This window comes from Sebastes umbrosus, chromosome 1 (genome assembly GCF_015220745.1).
Source record: "Sebastes umbrosus isolate fSebUmb1 chromosome 1, fSebUmb1.pri, whole genome shotgun sequence".
NCBI lineage: Eukaryota > Metazoa > Chordata > Actinopteri > Perciformes > Sebastidae > Sebastes > Sebastes umbrosus.
The window spans coordinates 32288502-32306557 of record NC_051269.1 but is presented as its reverse complement, the minus strand read 5'-3'; the positions used below and the strand labels follow the sequence as shown (position 1 = coordinate 32306557).

Sequence of the window (18056 nt, the reverse complement as noted above, 5' to 3'; positions counted from 1 at the left end):
AGCATATTCAATCATCTCTATTATGTTTCTGGATCACTTTAAAAAAGCTGACATGCTTTAATGTACAGAATACTCTTTTCAATTTTGACATAAACAAAGGACTTCACAGGGAAATGCTGTTATCACTTAACAATTTCCTTAAACTTGCAGTAGGCAGAATGTTTTTGGTATCATTGAGCAAAAAATCCATAATAACCTTTCAGCATATTGTAATTCAAGTGTTCTGAGAGAAAAATAGACTTCTGCACCTCCTTATGGCTCTGTTTTCAGGCTTTAAAAAAGGAGACTTTGGCCAGGTCATTTCAGAGAGAGAGAGCGTTCCTATTGGCTGTGCTCCAGCTGGTGGGCGGTGCTTGGTATTTCCTCAACTGATCTTAACATGGCTGCCGGGTCACAAACTTTCTCATTTTACAGCTAAACAGTACACTACAAGATGTTTCTGAAAACATTTGAGGCGAGAAATAGGCATTACAGTAACAGAATATTGATTAATATTTGAACAGCGCTGCCTAGTTTGACCGTTTGATCGGGGTTTGTGAGTGATTGACAGCTGCTCAGAGACGGCAGGCTCCAGCTCAGCTCTGATTGGTTGTTTTCCTCCGCTCCATGAAATCTTGCTGATGCCATTAGGAGCACCGGAGGACACCGGAGGACACCGGAGGACACCGGAGGACACCGGAGGACACCGGAGGACACCGGAGGACACAGAGGCAAATGATTTTTTTCAGATTACCTGTCTCATGCACTACTGTCAGGATATAGTGACCGTTTTATAAAAATAACTTTTTTTTAAAATCATATTTGCTCCATTTCTACCCACTGCAGCTTTAATGCCTGAGCAACTTCATGAAGCTGTTCCTAATACCTTGAGCATTCAATTTATATTTCCTAAATTTGTATCCAATTTGTATCCTCCACAGAGCTCCCAACATGGCGATGGTTGAGCCTGCGGCTAGCAGCTAATGGTGCTAACACAGCACGAACGGTGCAAACAACGACAACAGTGCTGACAACAGCTAACAACGCCTGAATTTGGAATATAGCACCCTTTGAGTGATCTACCATTTTTTGTTCATTGTAGTGCCGTTGTACTGAATGAACTCAGCAGGGGAAAGCATAGGAGTCTGAATGTAAGCTACACTATGTTACAGCACTCAATTAATTTTGTACCTCTGTTTAAGGTTGTAAGGCTTCCATCTCGATCACTGGCAGTTAGTTGCTGGTTAAATTTCTGCCAACACTACACCAACAGACAAACAGGGGCTCTTGCAGGTCTTTGCTTCAGTGTTAGAGGTTTATCATCAACACTTAAACTCAAAATGCACATCCTCTATTAGAGTAGGACAGCAGTGCAAATACATATGCATGAATCATCGCATTAACACCTGTAGGTGATATGCACACCTGCACGCACCCACAAAAATGTAGCTCACACATAAGCATGCACACTGTACAGTAGAACTACCAGAGGCATGAATTGGTTACTCTAGCTGTTTGCTCATTAAATGTGTGTTCTTGTCACATAGTTGGGGGAGGTTAAATGAATTAACACTTCATCATCAGCCGGCTTTCACACCACAGACTGTGACACAGACAGATAGCGAAACAGAGACTGCAAAAGACAGAGAGATAGAAATAGGATGGAGAACGAGAGATGTCGGGTGAATAAGAGGAACTGGTTTTGTTGGGGAGAGAATGGAGAACAGAGGAAATGAGAGAAGATAAGAAAATACAAGGTTAGTAGAGAGAAAGAGAGAGAGAGAGAGAGAGAGAGAGAGAGAGAGAGAGAGAGAGAGAGAGAAACAATAACTACAGGTATTTTCTATATTCTCATTTGCTCCAATTTCTTCACATTTAGCCTAAAATAGTGACTCTAGGTAAAGTTAAACTCTTCTGTCAAGAGATCCAGCTTCGCCACTAATGAATTTCAAATCGCTTTCTCCGCCCTGGAAAAATCATATCGAGACAGGAACAGTTTGGTGAGTCTGGGATCTGATTAGGTCTATTTTAAGCCACCGACAGGAACATGTCAAAAAGTTTTCACATCTTGACCACCTGCACAGTTTCACTCGGCTGCACTTGGCATCTGGATTTTGCTTGAACTCTTAAAATCTTCAAATTTAAAGAAAAAAAAACAACAATTTTCAAAAAAAGAATATCCAGAAAGAATCCAGGGGTCATTTGTGAACGCACTGCTTCAGTAAATTATTACCGTTACTGGTAAATACACCAAAGATACAAGAATGACTGTGTCTATCAGCACATTATGTAAGATGAAGCAATATAATATTACACACAACCAGCAGAAACACAAAGTCTCATGAACATGTTTGAGTTCTCCGTGCACTAATACTGGGCAACAATAAAACGTGTAATAAAACAGATTGTTATATATTTCACAAGTAAGCATGTTTAGTTTGAAATCACGCTTTCCTTAATAATACTGTATCTATGACATTTGGTAAACATGAGATATGATTCCATTTGGGCTGTGCAAGAATCTGGCGATATGATACGTACCATGATACAGGGGTTACAATTCAATATATTGCGATATATTGCAATACTGTAAGCAAGGCGATATATTGCAATTTTTTTTACATAATTTTAGGAAAACTGTCACAGTATAAAGAACACACCACCATATGCAAAAAAAATCTGTAAAATTATTTTTACTTTTTTCTATGCAATCCCAATTTATCACAGTCCCTATAAAATCCAACATCATAGCACTACTTTGAGAGGGTACATACACTGAGAGGGTACATCACTTTGCAAATTAATTTAAGTATTGACTGAGTTAATCTTTGCATGTAAACAATTAATTAAAAATCAATAGATTGTTTTTGAAAATCAATACAGAATCACAAAATATAATATCGCGATACTCAATTTTTTCAATATTTTCTTACATCCCTAGATTCCATAATGTGAAAAACAGATCAAATGTAATACATAATCCTAAAATAAACTGCCGCACGAGCCAAATTCAGTGGCGTAGAGATCAGACGGCATACAATCAGTGAAATAATATTATTTTTGACTGCGATAAGTAAAACTTAAACTCCCAAACTGCTTAGAGGATGAGAAATCTTATGAGTTCAAAAACCTTTGACTCCTACTTTGATTGTTCCAACATAAATCCATATCTCCTATATAAGCACAAGCATCTGGGAACCATTACTTTTCCTCTGGATAATAAGTCTTGTCCAGCTGTCTCATTACATCACGACTGCTCTCTGACGGGAGAGGTATTCCACTCCTACACATTTGTCCTTTGAACCGACAGGATTTGTGCTATCCCCCACACCCCCCCTCTCTCTTGCTGCTCTGCACCGATCAAAATCTCCTCAGCCGGTGAACGCTCTGCTCGTCAGCAATTACCGTCGCTCGAGACGACGGAGGAGTACTGTACGTGTGTGTGTATGTGTGAGAGTATGCACAAAGGGCTTAGCTGCTTTAACATGCAGAAAAGATGTCAAGTCTGTGATTACACTTTCTGATAACAAGTGGTTTAGCCGTGTGTGAATGTGTGTGTGTGTCTGAATTGCTGTTGTATTTTACATCGTCAGTTTCTATGAGAAAGAAATTCAGAGGTTATATATCTGTGTCTGTGTGTGTGTGTGTGTGTGTGTGTGTGTGTGTGTGTATGTGCAGCTTCGCAGTATGTCACACTTGCCGACTCAAAAGCCGTCGTTATGGTGAAGACCCACTCGGTCTCAACATAAACCTCTCTCACTCCACTGCCATATCTCAACTTGTTTTTCAATTCATTCTTTTTTCTTTTTCATTGATCCATCTTTCTCTTCTCTCCCTTTCCGCTCATCCTGTTCTCCCCCTCTCCCACCCTCTGTCTTTGGCTAACAAGCGGCGTTAGCTATCTAGCCGGCTGGCTGTCGGAGCCAGACATCTGAATCTATTACTATACCACGCTCCAGGTCTCTTCTCTCCGCCTTTCAGCTCCTATAGCCCATCCCTGCCCATGTTTCTCTTTCTCTGAGCTCTCTGGCCTAATGCTTCCGTGTGCTTGCTGCCCTAGTCACTGACTGCTACCGTGTATTGGTGAAAATTGCTCTTCAGTCCTGTTTAATAGGTGAGTCATGGGGGAAAAAGAGGACGCTGGTGGACAAAGCAAAAATAAACATGTTCAATATGTGTAGACGTGTGTGCACATGTAAAATGCCAGGCTGACTTAAAGGGCAACTAAGGTATTTTTCAACCTGGACCCTATTTTTCCCATGTTTTTGTGTCTAAGTGACTAACGGGGACAACACCTTTTGAAATTGGTCGAGTACTGAGCGGACTGCAATGTAATCCTTCTGTGCAATTACGCACTGTCAATATACGTCCACTAAAAGTGCTTGTTTTTGCTACTGACAGACTCAGATTGTTATTATAAGTGTCTGCCAACATTATGGAAAGGACCCTACAGAGAAATTAAATGTTTTTCTTTACCATTCGCTTGATCTGGTCTGTCTGTTTGCTTTTTTTTTCTCCAACAGATATCCAGAGTGTGTGCATCGGCACAACTTATTCTTGCAACAAATGACTACTGGATGACGCATAGACACTGAATGGATGCACAATGTTAAAGGGCAACCATCTTATTGTTGTGTTGCTACTGTGTGATTCGTATTGCTATGTAATCTGCTCAACAATGATGTGCTGTCTTCTGCTGAAAAACAACGGTTTTGTGGTTCTTCTTTTAGATACACGCTGCCATCTTGGGTCGGGGGGGGGGATCCATCCAGAAATTATTTGGGGATTGGTTGAATACGTCTAAACCAACATGTCCATCTGGTGCTAGAAAGCAAACACCCAAAGCAGCTGAAGTGATATGACTTGACAGACTGATGTAACCACAGGCTAGTTCAGTGAGGAGGGACGTGACGGTAATATCTAGGATTGTCTAACAGGAAACACTCAATTAAAAAACATAGTGTTTAAAGAAGTCAATAAAAGTAAGGGTATTAGCTCAAACAGTAAACAGATCTGTTGCCAAATGTCTTTAAGACTGAGACAGCAGAGGGACCTCCTGGTTAACGAGGATTAAGTGTAAAACACAACATTTCCAACCCTGTCAAGTGTCTCCTTGTGTTTTCTACGCAGCAGCAGCAGCAGCAGCAGCAGCAGCAGGCCAATACTGTTAACATGTGTGGCATCATCCGCTGTGGTCTGCCATCTCAGGTTTGTCATCTCAGTTCTGACTTTAATGAATGTTGGGCTTTTCACCCTGGTTTTCATCATCTTTCTTTTGGACACTGTCAAATGCTTCCCTCTGAGTCATCATTCAGACTCACACATGCACGCACACACACACTAACTAAGGATAGGGACTGAGGGGTTGAGAAGAGAAAGATAAAAAGATGAGAGCCAGAGGAGGATGGATAAATGCTGGGAGAACATGTTGCCCAGGAGCACATGTTGCTGTGCAGAGCATGCATCCATCCTGCTTTTTAAATCCCCTGGCAAACCCAAACATGCTTCAACATCGCCATCTAGTGACTATTTACGGGGTTACATCCTGTTTCCTCATCACACAGACCTCCCTCATCCAAGTACAAGACATACACCAATAACTCAAAATATGCAGCCAGAGGTAATATGTGGTCTGGCTTCACAGCAACAGAATTAAAACACTTCAACAAATGAAATGATACCACTTTAAATTACAACTAAATAAGCACAGCCTGACAGTGATCTTTACCAATATACATGATATGAAAAAACTACCTGTTTTGCTGTTTAGCTGCCTACACAAAAATCTGGCTCGCTTGTTAAAGGAAAGGGGAGGTGTGAGAAAACAGGGACATCAGGAGTGACCAAATGGGCTCATCACCTCTTATCACACATTTCAGCTCAAACTGTACAACCGACAAAATCACGCTTCATATCGACATATCATTATTTACAGTTGAATAGAGGGTGTCAATTTCTTCTTGCAAAAAAATGCATGGCTTCATTACAATCAGAACTGATTTGGCTTTTTGCATTGTATGAAATTTTGATCATGGGGAAAATACGGCAGACTGAAAGGAGGTGTCGACTCACTTTTTAAAAATTACTTTATGAGAAGTTTGTGGGAGTGAGTCAGCGAAATGTCTCTCCTGGGTTTGAATAGACTGGAGAAGAAGAAGAACAAAGAGCAAGGCGGTATGACGCATGAAGAGTAACCTATTTTCCACTCCGAAATGAATATGAAAATTGCCTCCAGGGTTAATAAACTTCTGGACTGAGTAGAATTGAATAGAGGTGAGAGGAATTAAGATGATATGAACTGATTCAGACATTCAAAGTCCAAATATGAATGTAGCAGTGAAGCATGCATATCTACTAGACTACAAAACAAACTTTTATTAAGAATTGTTAGGCTTGTAACACTGGACAACTGTCAGCTGTGTAAATGACTGTTTGCCTTTGCATAAATATGCAAATGGTCAACTGTCCCTTTGGTTATCTGTCCTGCTTTAGTATTTTTTTTAAATGTTTATATGTAACTGTGTCTTTTTAATGTTTACTTGTTCTTTCTAATTGTTTCATTTAATTGGAACTTTCCACTACGCTGGTCTGAATTAAAACTGTACCCTCTAATGTTGTTGTCCATTACTTGTTTTTCGCTGGAGACAGCAGATAAAAGCTAGCATTTAATATACAGGACTAAAAGCAAATCAACTGACAGGTTATAAACATTCACCCGCGAGCCCCAAACAGGTAGTAAAAGTCTATTCTTCTCACCCACCTAGGAAGCTGCTGAAATTCAATAGCTTAAAGCAGATGCTTGTGTGTGTGTGGGAATGTGTGAGATGCTCCGCACTGAATGCCTGCGCATACTAATAGCATTTTGTTTGCAGCACGAATGACACCTCTGAGGCGGAGAGAATAGTCGGGGGAAGAACACAAACACAAGAGGTGCTAATGAAAGAAAGGAGAGGTGAAGAGACGAGGTGTTAATGTAACTTGTCGTCTCTTTCGTGCCTTCACTCGAGGTGTAGCCGTTAAGGCCTAAATGTAGGATGACATTTCGAAAAAGCCAAGTTGTATACACTTATTTAACAGCGCTTTTGGAGGCGGGGAGGAAAGCTGGACGTCATAGCGACGAAAGGAAATGTGGAGCGGAAGTAGCAGTCGGCACAAAAAATTAGCAAACAAGGTACAGACAATAAAATAAAAGTTGAGGAACACACAGTTTGCCCATAGACTGTATATAAGAAGTGAACGTAGTCACTGTGACGTCACCCATTGGTTTGTGGACTGCCCTTTTGAAGCCTCGAGTTCGGCATTTTGGTCGTCATCATCTTGGTTTTTGGCCGTCGAACATCTTCGTTATTTGCAACCAGAAGTGGCACGAGAGGGTGGAGCTAAGTACAACCGATTGCTCAATAAGACATTTTTAGGTGACCAAAACTGTTACAGTTAACTTTCATGAACTGAAAACACACTGTGAAAGGGTTAAACTTTTACGACGAAAACATGGACAACTCCCAGACCGGACAACGCCGTGGTAGCGACCTGCCAATCACAAGGTAGCCGCACCCTAATGTATACCCTGCTTTATGGTCTATTTGACTCTAAATGGGACCATAATTTACTAAATGAACATCATGCTGTATTGAAGAAGACTTGAAACTAGCGGTTGAGACCATAAACTCATGTTTACAATGTTTACTGAGGTAATAAATCAAGTGAGAAGTAGGCTCATTTTCTCAAAGACTTCTATACAATCAGACTTATTTTTTGCAACCAGAGGAGTCGCCCCCTGCTGGCTATTAGAAATAATGCAAGTTTATGGCACTTCCGCATTGGCATCACTTTCCAGACCCCGGAGTTGCCCACTGAGTTTGCCACATTCAGTGATGTGTGTTTAATATCAGCTGTGCAAACTTAATTAAAACTGTGGAGGGAAGGTGTAGGGATATTTGGCAACTATTAGAGCTGATCACACACTGCCAGGGTTCAGAACTTGATCCTGATTTCAGTGGCACTATTCCTTCTCTGAGACTACATCGCTGATCAGTGCGGGTTAGTATTGAAGACAGTGCAGCAAGTAAGATGAGAGGAATGTAGAGAGAAGAGTTTGAGACGCTCTCCCGAACCACTCAGTGGTAGACTTTAATGAGCTACAGGTAGGCGTTCGTACACTACATGAAAAAGTGTGGCATAGGAAGGAAAGAATTAACATTCTGATGCAACAAAAGGAAAGTTCATTTTGTACCAAACAAAAATGTAAACACCGCAGTACAAGAAGCTAAAACAATATAATATGCAAGACGCTAAACGAATTTAGTATTGACTGAACTGTGGATGAACCGAGAAAGCAGACATCCCCAACAACAACACACACATTCCTCTGATGTAAATCGGCACAGAGCCTGTTTAATGCACAGGTATGCACAGATAGAGACGCGGATATATATACACACGGAAATAGTCCCAGCGGTGGCGGTTGGCGCTGAGATAGGAGTAAATGGCTAATGTGAGTGTTTGTGACAGGCAGCCTGAGGCAGTGTGTGGAGCAGCTCAGCTCTCTGACAGGTGTTGCCTCCACACCTGCCTCACCCCCTCCTCAACAAGCCAACACTAACACACAGCCTGCCTGCTGGGGAGCCAGGAGTGCACATGGGGGAAATAGGCTGGGGGGGGGGAAGGGGTGCTCGCTATATATGTCTTTGTGTATTGTGAGAGCGTCACGGCAGTATGTGCGTGTGTCTGTCTTCTCCTCTGGGAAATAAGGCAGCCCCCAAACTACTCAAAGTGGAGCGTTTTACTGTGGAATGGGGAAAGAGAGGGAGGTGGAGAGACTTTTTCTTTAAGGCATCCAGCTGTGTTGTTGCCAGGGGATGCAAGGTCGACGGAAAATGCAAAGAGGAGAGGGAAGCCCACCTGCTAAGCAGAGAGATTTGATAGTGCCAGAGCTCTTGAAACAGATTTCCAGGTACTTTCAATCTACTTAAAAGCCGAAGCAGTGCAACAAGAATATACTGCATCTTTCTTTATAATCTTGAGAGTGAATTATGCTAGGTTTCTGGGTTGTTTTTTTGGGGGGGGGGGGCGGAGGGGGGTTGTTAAGTATGTGTCACATTTCAGACAGTGGAGAAATAAAGCTGGAAACAATGAATGCGTTAGACAGCTAAGCAGAGAAAGTGAGAGTCAGAGGTGAGACTGCACAGGAAGGACAGGTGAGAAAGAGGAAAAGGTGGTGAGAGAAAGGCGATGAGTGGGGGGGGTTCACATAAACACTCAAAGTTATATGCTGTCTAGGCGTCTCATACACATACATCTACTTCAATTCTATCAAGACCTGAAAGCACCGATAACCTCCCCCTTCTTTTTACTTAAACTTACAGATAAAATTCTGCTTTGCACCTACCCAGCTAAACTCCAAGCTTCCTTTCAATTGTGCATGCTCACACAACACACACAAACTGTCCTGTTCAGGCCTGGCATTAACATGCATCTTGGTTGATCCGATCACAAGTGGACATCTCTAAGTACAGGTGTGACCACATTTGGAGGTGGTCTGGGCCATATATGGCCACATTCTTTTAGCAGTGTATACGAGAATGGGTCCTGGGCCACACTGAAGCCTATTCAACTGACGTCCTCTGTGTAAGCGGAAGTACGTACGTACTGAACATTTCAGAAAGCCCATAGAGATATACATGTATTACGAATGCGTCAAACATCTTGGGCCATTTGGTTTGGCGGCGGTGTCAGCGGTACAGAGTTCCCCGGGAACCGTTGGTAGACAATAATCTTATATTTTTAGGTTCATAAAATTTACCCAAATTCACAAATATGTAGGATATTACTACTGCTGCCTCCCGCCTGTTAAAAACAACAACAAATTTGGTCATTGCAAACGGAAATGATGTACGTGTTTATATGCATATAGAGCGGGGAGATACGATCACAAGTGGTCACTCGAGACGCATGTGGAGATGCGTTTTACTGCCAGGCATGAACTGATGTACTTAGAGATGTCCACTTGAGATCGGATCACCCAAGACGCATGTTAATGCCAGGTCTGATCAGGGCCTGTCAAACACACCCATCACCAAAGACAGAGTTGGGTCACTACTCTGTACAACCACAGAATAAACCACTTCTGCACACAGCTACACACACTGACAGGCTGTATTGACTTGTCAAGTCAGAAAAAGTGGAAAACAAAGCTGTGAAGTAAGAGAGTTCAGTTTCCCATTGCGATGCAACATCATTAAATTGAGCCCATATCAGTGTAAGCTAAGCCAGCAGCTTCATTCAGTATTCATTACAGCTGGCTGGCACACCGAAAAGACACTGGAGGACAAATCAATTGTAGAGGAGAGAGAGACGGGGCTGTAGAAAATCCACAGTGTTTAATATTAACAAAGCAAAGCAAGGTGAAAAAAAACACCAGGGAGGGAAGTGTAAATTAATGATCGGCAATAGATCGCTGCTCATCAATATATACATGTAAGCAACGTCAAAAACCGGGTTGAAACACACACACATACTTGTTAAGCATACAAATGTCTCTGGCAATCACCTCTGTTTCACACACTGCACTGTTGGTTCACTCATTATCAATCTGAATTTGACATGAGTATGTGTCAACAAGCACATTTTAAACAGCGACAAAGCAGAGCTTTCACAGGAAGCACATGCAAACAACAATCGATGCAATCGCTTTATCTAAATGCATACAGGATACAGTTTCTTGTTAACATGGCGTTTTAGAAACCGGGCTACCGCTGGAAGGCAGGGGTTAACAAGATTACAGAAATGCATGTGAACCCTGTGACTGTGATCGGAATAAGCCTTCATAGTAGAAGACAACATTGTTCGTATCCTTGTTTCCATCCTAGATTTTATACTGTTATTATTAATATAGCCTGTTGAAATAGATGATCATACTTGTACCCCAACAGGCTACAAGGACCATCAGGCATTTCCCTGCTCTGATAGTCCAGATACTGTGAGAAGATACTGTACATCTCTTCCATCACATGCATGTTGCTCCCACACCACAAACATAATCTATTCAGTGCAGAAATTCTATCATCAAGCTGTGAAAACTGAGCATCTTAAGATAATGAATTAAAGTAGCTAAATTTTTCACATTTTTCTTTGGACTATGACAATTAGATACATAATTTCAAGGTTAAACTGAGTGTCAACAAAGAGAAAACAGACTGAGGAAACACTATTAGTGCTACATTAGTGATAAAGAAAATAGTGCAATCATTGAAAAGCGCAATAATGTGACACTGAACATGAGGCGTCTTGACTTCAGTGTTACTAACAATTAAACAGCAAGCAGAGAATCATATTTAGAATATCCCAATCACTTTCTCTCAAATGTTTGAGAGTCTGCTTTTACAACAATGTGTTTGGTTTGCCCTCTGCAATACAGGAACCAGGATTGTAGTCGATGTACATCCTAATAATTCAATAATTCACCAGGGCCTCAGTCCAGAGGTGCAATTCAAAGTCTAAACAGTAGAGGGAGCTGTTGACTTATACAAAAGGTTTCTGGAGGAGAGTAAATCTACTACTACTGCTAAATAATACAAACATGTTTATGGTCAAATGTGTAATCAAGTCATATTTGATTTTAGAACATTGCTTCTTAGCCTCATCAGACACAATTTGGTATTTACATACATATACATTGGAAAATCTGAAAATTAAAAGTGTCACTGAAATATGTGCCTATATTTCAGATATTAGAATATTTGCCTATTTCACCCCTTAACTTTAAGTAAAGGACTCAACCTGCCTGAAGCCAACAAACCACTGACATATGTTTATAAGAAAGCTTTGAAATTATGGATCAGACAAGTTGTTTTAAAACTTATAAATAGTAACTTTTTTTTTTATATCTGCGTGAGATAACACAAATGTTATTAAAGTGTGTGTGAAGTTTTACTGTCAAAACAAATGCATGCAGGGTTTCCCGCACTTATCTTTAAGTCAAATTCCAAACATTTCTTTAAATTGTAGTGATGCCGAGTTTTAGCCTAAAATTGCAGGATTATCTTTCCAAGAGAGGTTTAGTGAAATTAGCCAGGATATTAAATTGTAGACTAAATGTGCACATTTTTTTGTTAAAAACAGTGAAATGGGCAGGGGATGGGAGCCTTTGTCCCCTGCGGCTTATAAAGACACACTTACAAAACGAGGGAAAGAACAAAAGTAAAGTAGTTGTTTTGATAAATTTGATTGAATAAAAGTGTAAGGAGGTTTATGGTGCATGGTTACATGGTCACAGCTACTGTGTAACACAGGTGGTCTGCTGTTTTTGACAAAGTGTAAAATAGTTTTGGAGGAGATTCAGTACAATAAACTTCAACTCATCAGGCCCACTAGTGGAAGCACAGCTGACTCCTGCTCTAGACCCAGAGAGCATCACTCACCAGTATCTTGGCCTTTTCTCGCTCTTCGTGGGCCTTTCCTTTCTCGATGATGAGGGCAGGGGTCAGCTGATCCAGGCCTGTGGTTGCTCCTGTCTCTCTCTCCTTCTGTGCCAGTCTGGCCAACTGCTCCTGCACCATGGCCTGTTGACGCTCAAAGCTAAAGTAGGGAAAGATAACAACTGTTTTAACCTTTATTTATCCAGTGAAAGTATGCTAAACATGCCTGTTCACACATAGAGCTACCAGCTAGGTCAGATATTGGTTCCTGTTTATCAACACAAATACCAATATTGTTGGGATGAAGCCTCCAAAAGCCAATAGGACAAAAAAAACATATCTTATGCATTGTTTTCTTCAGAATTGATTTTGATTGATTGATTATTTTTTTCACAAAGTGCCCAACCCTCGTGGGTTTGGCAAATATAATCTGTGTGAAAAAGTACTAAAATATTCTAAATAAATAAAACAAATAAATTAAAACCACACAGCCAAAACAATAAATAAAATGGACTCTCAGGCTCTGTTAACAAAAATGTGCAAATGCCCAAGTCTAATAATGTTAGGGAAAACCTTGCTGTTTATTCTGGCTTCATGTTGGCTAAAATGTGTCTGTGACTTTCTTATGAAAACAAAAACGCATGTAAACACAACGGGCAATATCAAGGTCAGCAAAAACTATCAAGGTTGTGTCCGTATGTCGTACGATAAGTAATTATCATGACAGGTCTAAACAGTGGGTAAGAGTTGTTGGACTTGCTAACATGTAAATCTATAGAGGCTCAGGATAGCATATGGGCATTCCAGCAGCATAGCAACATGCCTGTCTGCTATACAGACAGAGTAAATCAGCACAGACAGTGTTGACAGGTCACTCGGCATGTTTCTCCATACACATGGCACATTAGCATCAAGTGTCTGCTATTTCATGCATCTGTCACCTACACTGGCTATTGGCTGCATGTGTAAACACAGAGAGCCCAACTTAAATATGTACAAATATATAATAGGATCAAATATTCTTGTTTGTTGTGTAATGTAGTTGTAGTAATCAATTTACTTCTCAGGGAGGCATCAAATTCTAAGTTAGCCAATACTAATCATAGTGAGTAGGGTCTGAGCAGGTCTTTCACCAAATATGGCTAGATATCAACAAAAAGGGACAGTGACCTTGACATTATGAGCACCTACTTTTTGCGGATTTCTTCCTGTATTTCTGTAGTGGAGGGTCCTGCTGGTTTTGGACCTGAAAATCAAAAGGGATTAAATATCAATACTATTAGCAATTACAATATGGATCAGTTTGCAGAACAGAGTAGCAAGAGCAATATGTTACCAGTATATGAAGCTAAATGTAACTTGATAACTTATGATAATAAGCATAAACAACTTTACATTAACAGTATTACAGTAACATTTATTTGAGCAACACAGAGAGGCAGCTCCAAACACAGACTCTCTGAAACCAAGAGTAAACATCCTAATAGTTGTGAGTGAAAAAAATGACACTGTTTATTTTTACTATACTCTCTCCTTTCTATAATTAACAATCTGAAAAAGTCAGACAGCAGTAGAAGTGACCTTTATCCCGGTGCTGTTCTCATCAGTCACTGGGTGAGGACATGTTTGCTGACACAGTGGGCCTCCCAATGGGAGAGCTCTGTGAGAAAGGAAAGGTCTTTGACTGGGACTTACTCGGTGGTGGTTTGTGACCGTCTGGCGGAGACGGTGGAGGCTTGGTGCTGTCAGACTCATGAGAGTCCCTCATCCGCCGGAGCACATCCTCTGAGAGCTGGACAGGAATGTGAGAATTAACAAAGAAACACATACACACATACACATACACATACAAGCCCCTTGTTACTCATACAGGACAGTTGTATGTCTTCAAAAACAGCAGATTAAAGACTCACAAGGTTAAAGAATCCATCATCCAGCCTGCTAAAATGCCTTTGAGCAAGCAAGATGTGCTACTGCAATGATTCTCAAAGTGGTGTCCACATTGCTATAAATTATAAAATTGTGCTGTATCATTACAAAGTGCTGATCTGCAGATGGGGACCATTTGCGCCTATTTAAAATAGCATATTGTGTCCATTACTCCTGCCCATGTTGCAGCTTTGGGCCAATAGAAACTCTGATATGAGCAATAAATTCATTATTTTTAAATTGAAGCACTTTCTGAAAGTCAGCTTTAAATAAGTGAGTAAGTAAATATCTGGATTTATTAGGATTATGCCAGTCTTGCTGCTGTTCATTTTCTGAAAGCTTTTAAGCTTGAAACGTAGGTCATAAATGCTGTCAAGTTGAGTCCAAATGCAATTTGAATAAAGTCACTCTCTGTTTAAAAGGTGTAAGAGTGGTATTAACATTCAATAAGATTGCAAATTTCCCCGCTGTGGGACTAATAAAGGATCATCCCATCTTTTTTATCTTGACATGATTTAAATTGGAAACTGAATTGTATTTCTGTTTATCACTGTGAAACATGTCTGCAGTATTTAGGTTGAAAAGTTTTAGAATACAGATAGTTCCAATGGCATCTAAGAGTATAAATGGTAGTAAATGTATGCGTAATCTGTGTTACGATTAAAAGGAGGTTCTTGGAAAAGCTTCTCCTCTGTAAGGGGTCCCTGGCCCCCCAAAAAATATTGAGAACCCCTGTGCTACTGCACACCTGTGTCAATTTGCTTTATTGGCATGACTGTCAGGTGAACAATATTGCCAAAGCGTCAATTCAATAATACATAAAAATTAAAAAAAGAACAAAATAAAAACAAAAACATATATATACATATATACAATTCATAAAGCAAATTACAATATATAGATATTTAAAAAGAACATGCATGTAAATGTAAAAAAAAACAATAAAGAAGTAATTAATGTTTGTTGTGTCAATAAAACAAACAAATAAAAAACAATAAATAAAAATATATTGCAATATCAAAGGATAAATGTAAAAAAAAAAAAAAAAAACATAAAGTAGAGGAGTAAATAAAAGGCAGAGTGTGAGTTACATCTATTATGTGTTGTTGTTGTTGTGGTTGTCTCTTAGGCTGTGACAGGCACTGACATCAGCTGACTTTCACAGTATTTATAAAGCACTGAAACCTGCTTTATAACATAAAAGACAAGAAAATCTCACTTTGTTTACAATATGGGACCTTTAACATGACAGTAACTGTAACTGTTAGCAAACTTAGCCAACTGTTGACATAGTAAATCTAGTGTCAGTTAGCTGACACTGGAAATGTTGCCAGCAAGTTAACCTTACACTGTGTTATGGATGGCTGCGTTAAATGTCCTCTTTAAATAGCATTTTACGACTAAGCTAAACGTCGTAATTCATCAAACTGTCGGACGTTATGTGTACGGGTACTTACACGAGTCACTGTAACGTTATCCGGGCATAACAGAGAGGGGACTGGGTTCATTTGAGGACATGAGATCTGTCAGCCTGTCAGTGACCCTTAGATAGACCACACCACCACCACCATAAGAGCCTGCTAGCTGACCGTTAGTAGCTTTAGTCGCCATGACAATAAGAGGAACCGTTGGAACCGTTAAATATCTGCCGTTACCTTGACTCCTTCTATCACTGTGACCTTCTCGTTCTCGTCCAGTCCGAAAGACACTTTCCTAGACGTGCTGCCGTTACCTCCCATATTCACCTGCTGTCCGTTCCCACCTGATTATCAAAAATAATAATAAAAACCTCCAGTTTTGTCAGGATAAAGACTCATTAAAGAGAGAGAGTTGTTGGCCGCCACAGCAGCGACCGGCCGGTGGTTAAAACACTCCAATATAAAGGTCAAACTGGCGCTACAGTATCCTCTAATCTCATTGGTTGGATAAAATAATTCGAACTCATGACTCATCGAGTGAAGGGGTTTATGGGAGTTGTAGTCAAACTGTAGTCTGACTATGTGAAAGGTTTAAAGACAAACACACCATAGGAGAACTCAGAATAAAGGTCGTTTCATCAATATATGAGAAAATATAGGAGAGGAAAAAGTCCTTCGAAAGTGTAATTACCACAATAAACCACAGAGTGGAGTCCTTTCCTAAATTTGAATGTACTGAATTACCTGAATCACTCATTGAGTGAAGGGGTTTATGGGAATTGTAGTCAAACTGTAGTCTGACTATGTGAAAGGTTTAAAGACAAACACATCATAAGAGAACTCAGAATAAAGGTCGTTTCATCAATATATGAGGAAAAAAAGCTGTTTTCCCAGAGTGTAATTACCACAATAAACCACAGAGTGGAGCGCTACCCTCAATTTGAATGTACTGAATTACCTGAACCACTCCAGGGTGTATAGTGTTATGCTCATGGAATTGAATTAGCACCTGCCACCTGCCAAATAACAGGGTAAATAAGATAAGATAAGATATTCCTTTATTAGTCCCTCAGTGGGGAAATTTGCAGTGTATAGCAGCAAAGGGGATAGTGCAAAAAACAAGATGCATCAGCTAATACTGTAAAAAAAAAGAAATAACAAAGTGTAACAAAATATGAACCATTTAAATAGAAGGAAGTGCAAAAATAGGAGCATTATATACAGTATTGACAATAAACAGACTATTAACAAAATTGCAGAAGTGGAAAATGATATTGCACAGCGAAAATGAATGAATGAATCAAATTCCACCTGAAAATATCAGGTTATTGTCAGTTTTTTGGTGTGTAAAAACACACCAATAAGAGAACTCAGAATAAAAGGTCGTTTCATCAACACATGAGAAAATATATTAGATAAAAAGCCCTTTACCATTGTGTAATTACCACAATAAACCATAGAGTGGAGTCCTATCCTCAATTTGAATGTACTGAATTTTTACCTGAACTACTCCAGGGTGTAGTGTTGTGCTCAGGGAATGAAATTAGCACCTGCCGCCTGCCAAATACAGGGCAAATGTTGGTCACCACCATCACCTGCCACCATGGAAGACAGGTTTTCCTTATATTAAGAAATATTATTTTTAAAAAGCAATTCTAAAGTGTAAATTAAATATTGGGTAACACTTCATTTTACAGGTCCACAAATTTCATGGTAATTAGGTGATAATTAACAAGTAACCTGTTTGAAATTTCTTTAGAATTACTGTCAAATTACCCCCAATATTTACCTATAAATTTATTGAAAATGACTTTGTTATAAGCATTATTTAATAATTATTCCACTATTTCTCAATATCTGGTAATTTATTTAATGCATTTCCAGGAAAAGAATACAAAGTTAATTGATTTCTATGTCTGCTGATAAATAGATAATAATTAGCAAATAACTTCTTTAAAATGTATTTAAAAACCTCCTTGAATCAAAACATTAGCTACCAGGTTACATCTGTGTAGACAAGAAGTCACACAATGGTGAGATTTGTGCCTGATCAGAAGTGACTACTATTAGTTTTCCACCTCCGATGAAGAGCAGCGCACAGCCGCTAATCAAGCCTCAGGGCCCTATTTGAACCATTATATACTATTTTAGCATATCATTATTAAATAATGTTTATAATAAAGTAATTTTTGAACAATTTTGAGGTAAATATTGGTTTAATTTGGCAGTAATTCCAAAGAAATTTCAAATAGGTTACTTGTCTAGGTTACTTGTCTAGGCTAATTATCACCTAATTATCACCTAATTACCATGA

General features: G+C 39.7%; 1 protein-coding gene across 5 annotated transcripts in view; it reads right to left on the bottom strand.

The window, feature by feature from the left end:
• The window catches only part of LOC119485122 (MICOS complex subunit mic25a-like), a 68437-nt gene extending 52226 nt beyond the window's left edge, over window positions 1–16211 (bottom strand). The window contains exons 1-4 of one of the 5 annotated variants that reach the window (XR_005206194.1): window positions 15980–16211; window positions 14091–14187; window positions 13587–13641; window positions 12399–12555 (exon numbers count right to left, since the gene is read on the bottom strand). Coding sequence is in view for 4 of the 5 variants with exons in the window: in XM_037764464.1 (XP_037620392.1) it covers window positions 12399–12555; window positions 13587–13641; window positions 14091–14187; window positions 15980–16063 (393 nt within the window). In the remaining variant the exon portion in view is untranslated. Of the gene's footprint in view, window positions 1–12398; window positions 12556–13586; window positions 13642–14090; window positions 14188–15781; window positions 15918–15979 lie in introns of those variants that run through there. The other 4 variants (XM_037764464.1, XM_037764482.1, XM_037764474.1 and 1 more) reach the window with 4 other exon arrangements.
• Window positions 16212–18056: the final 1845 nt, after the last annotated feature.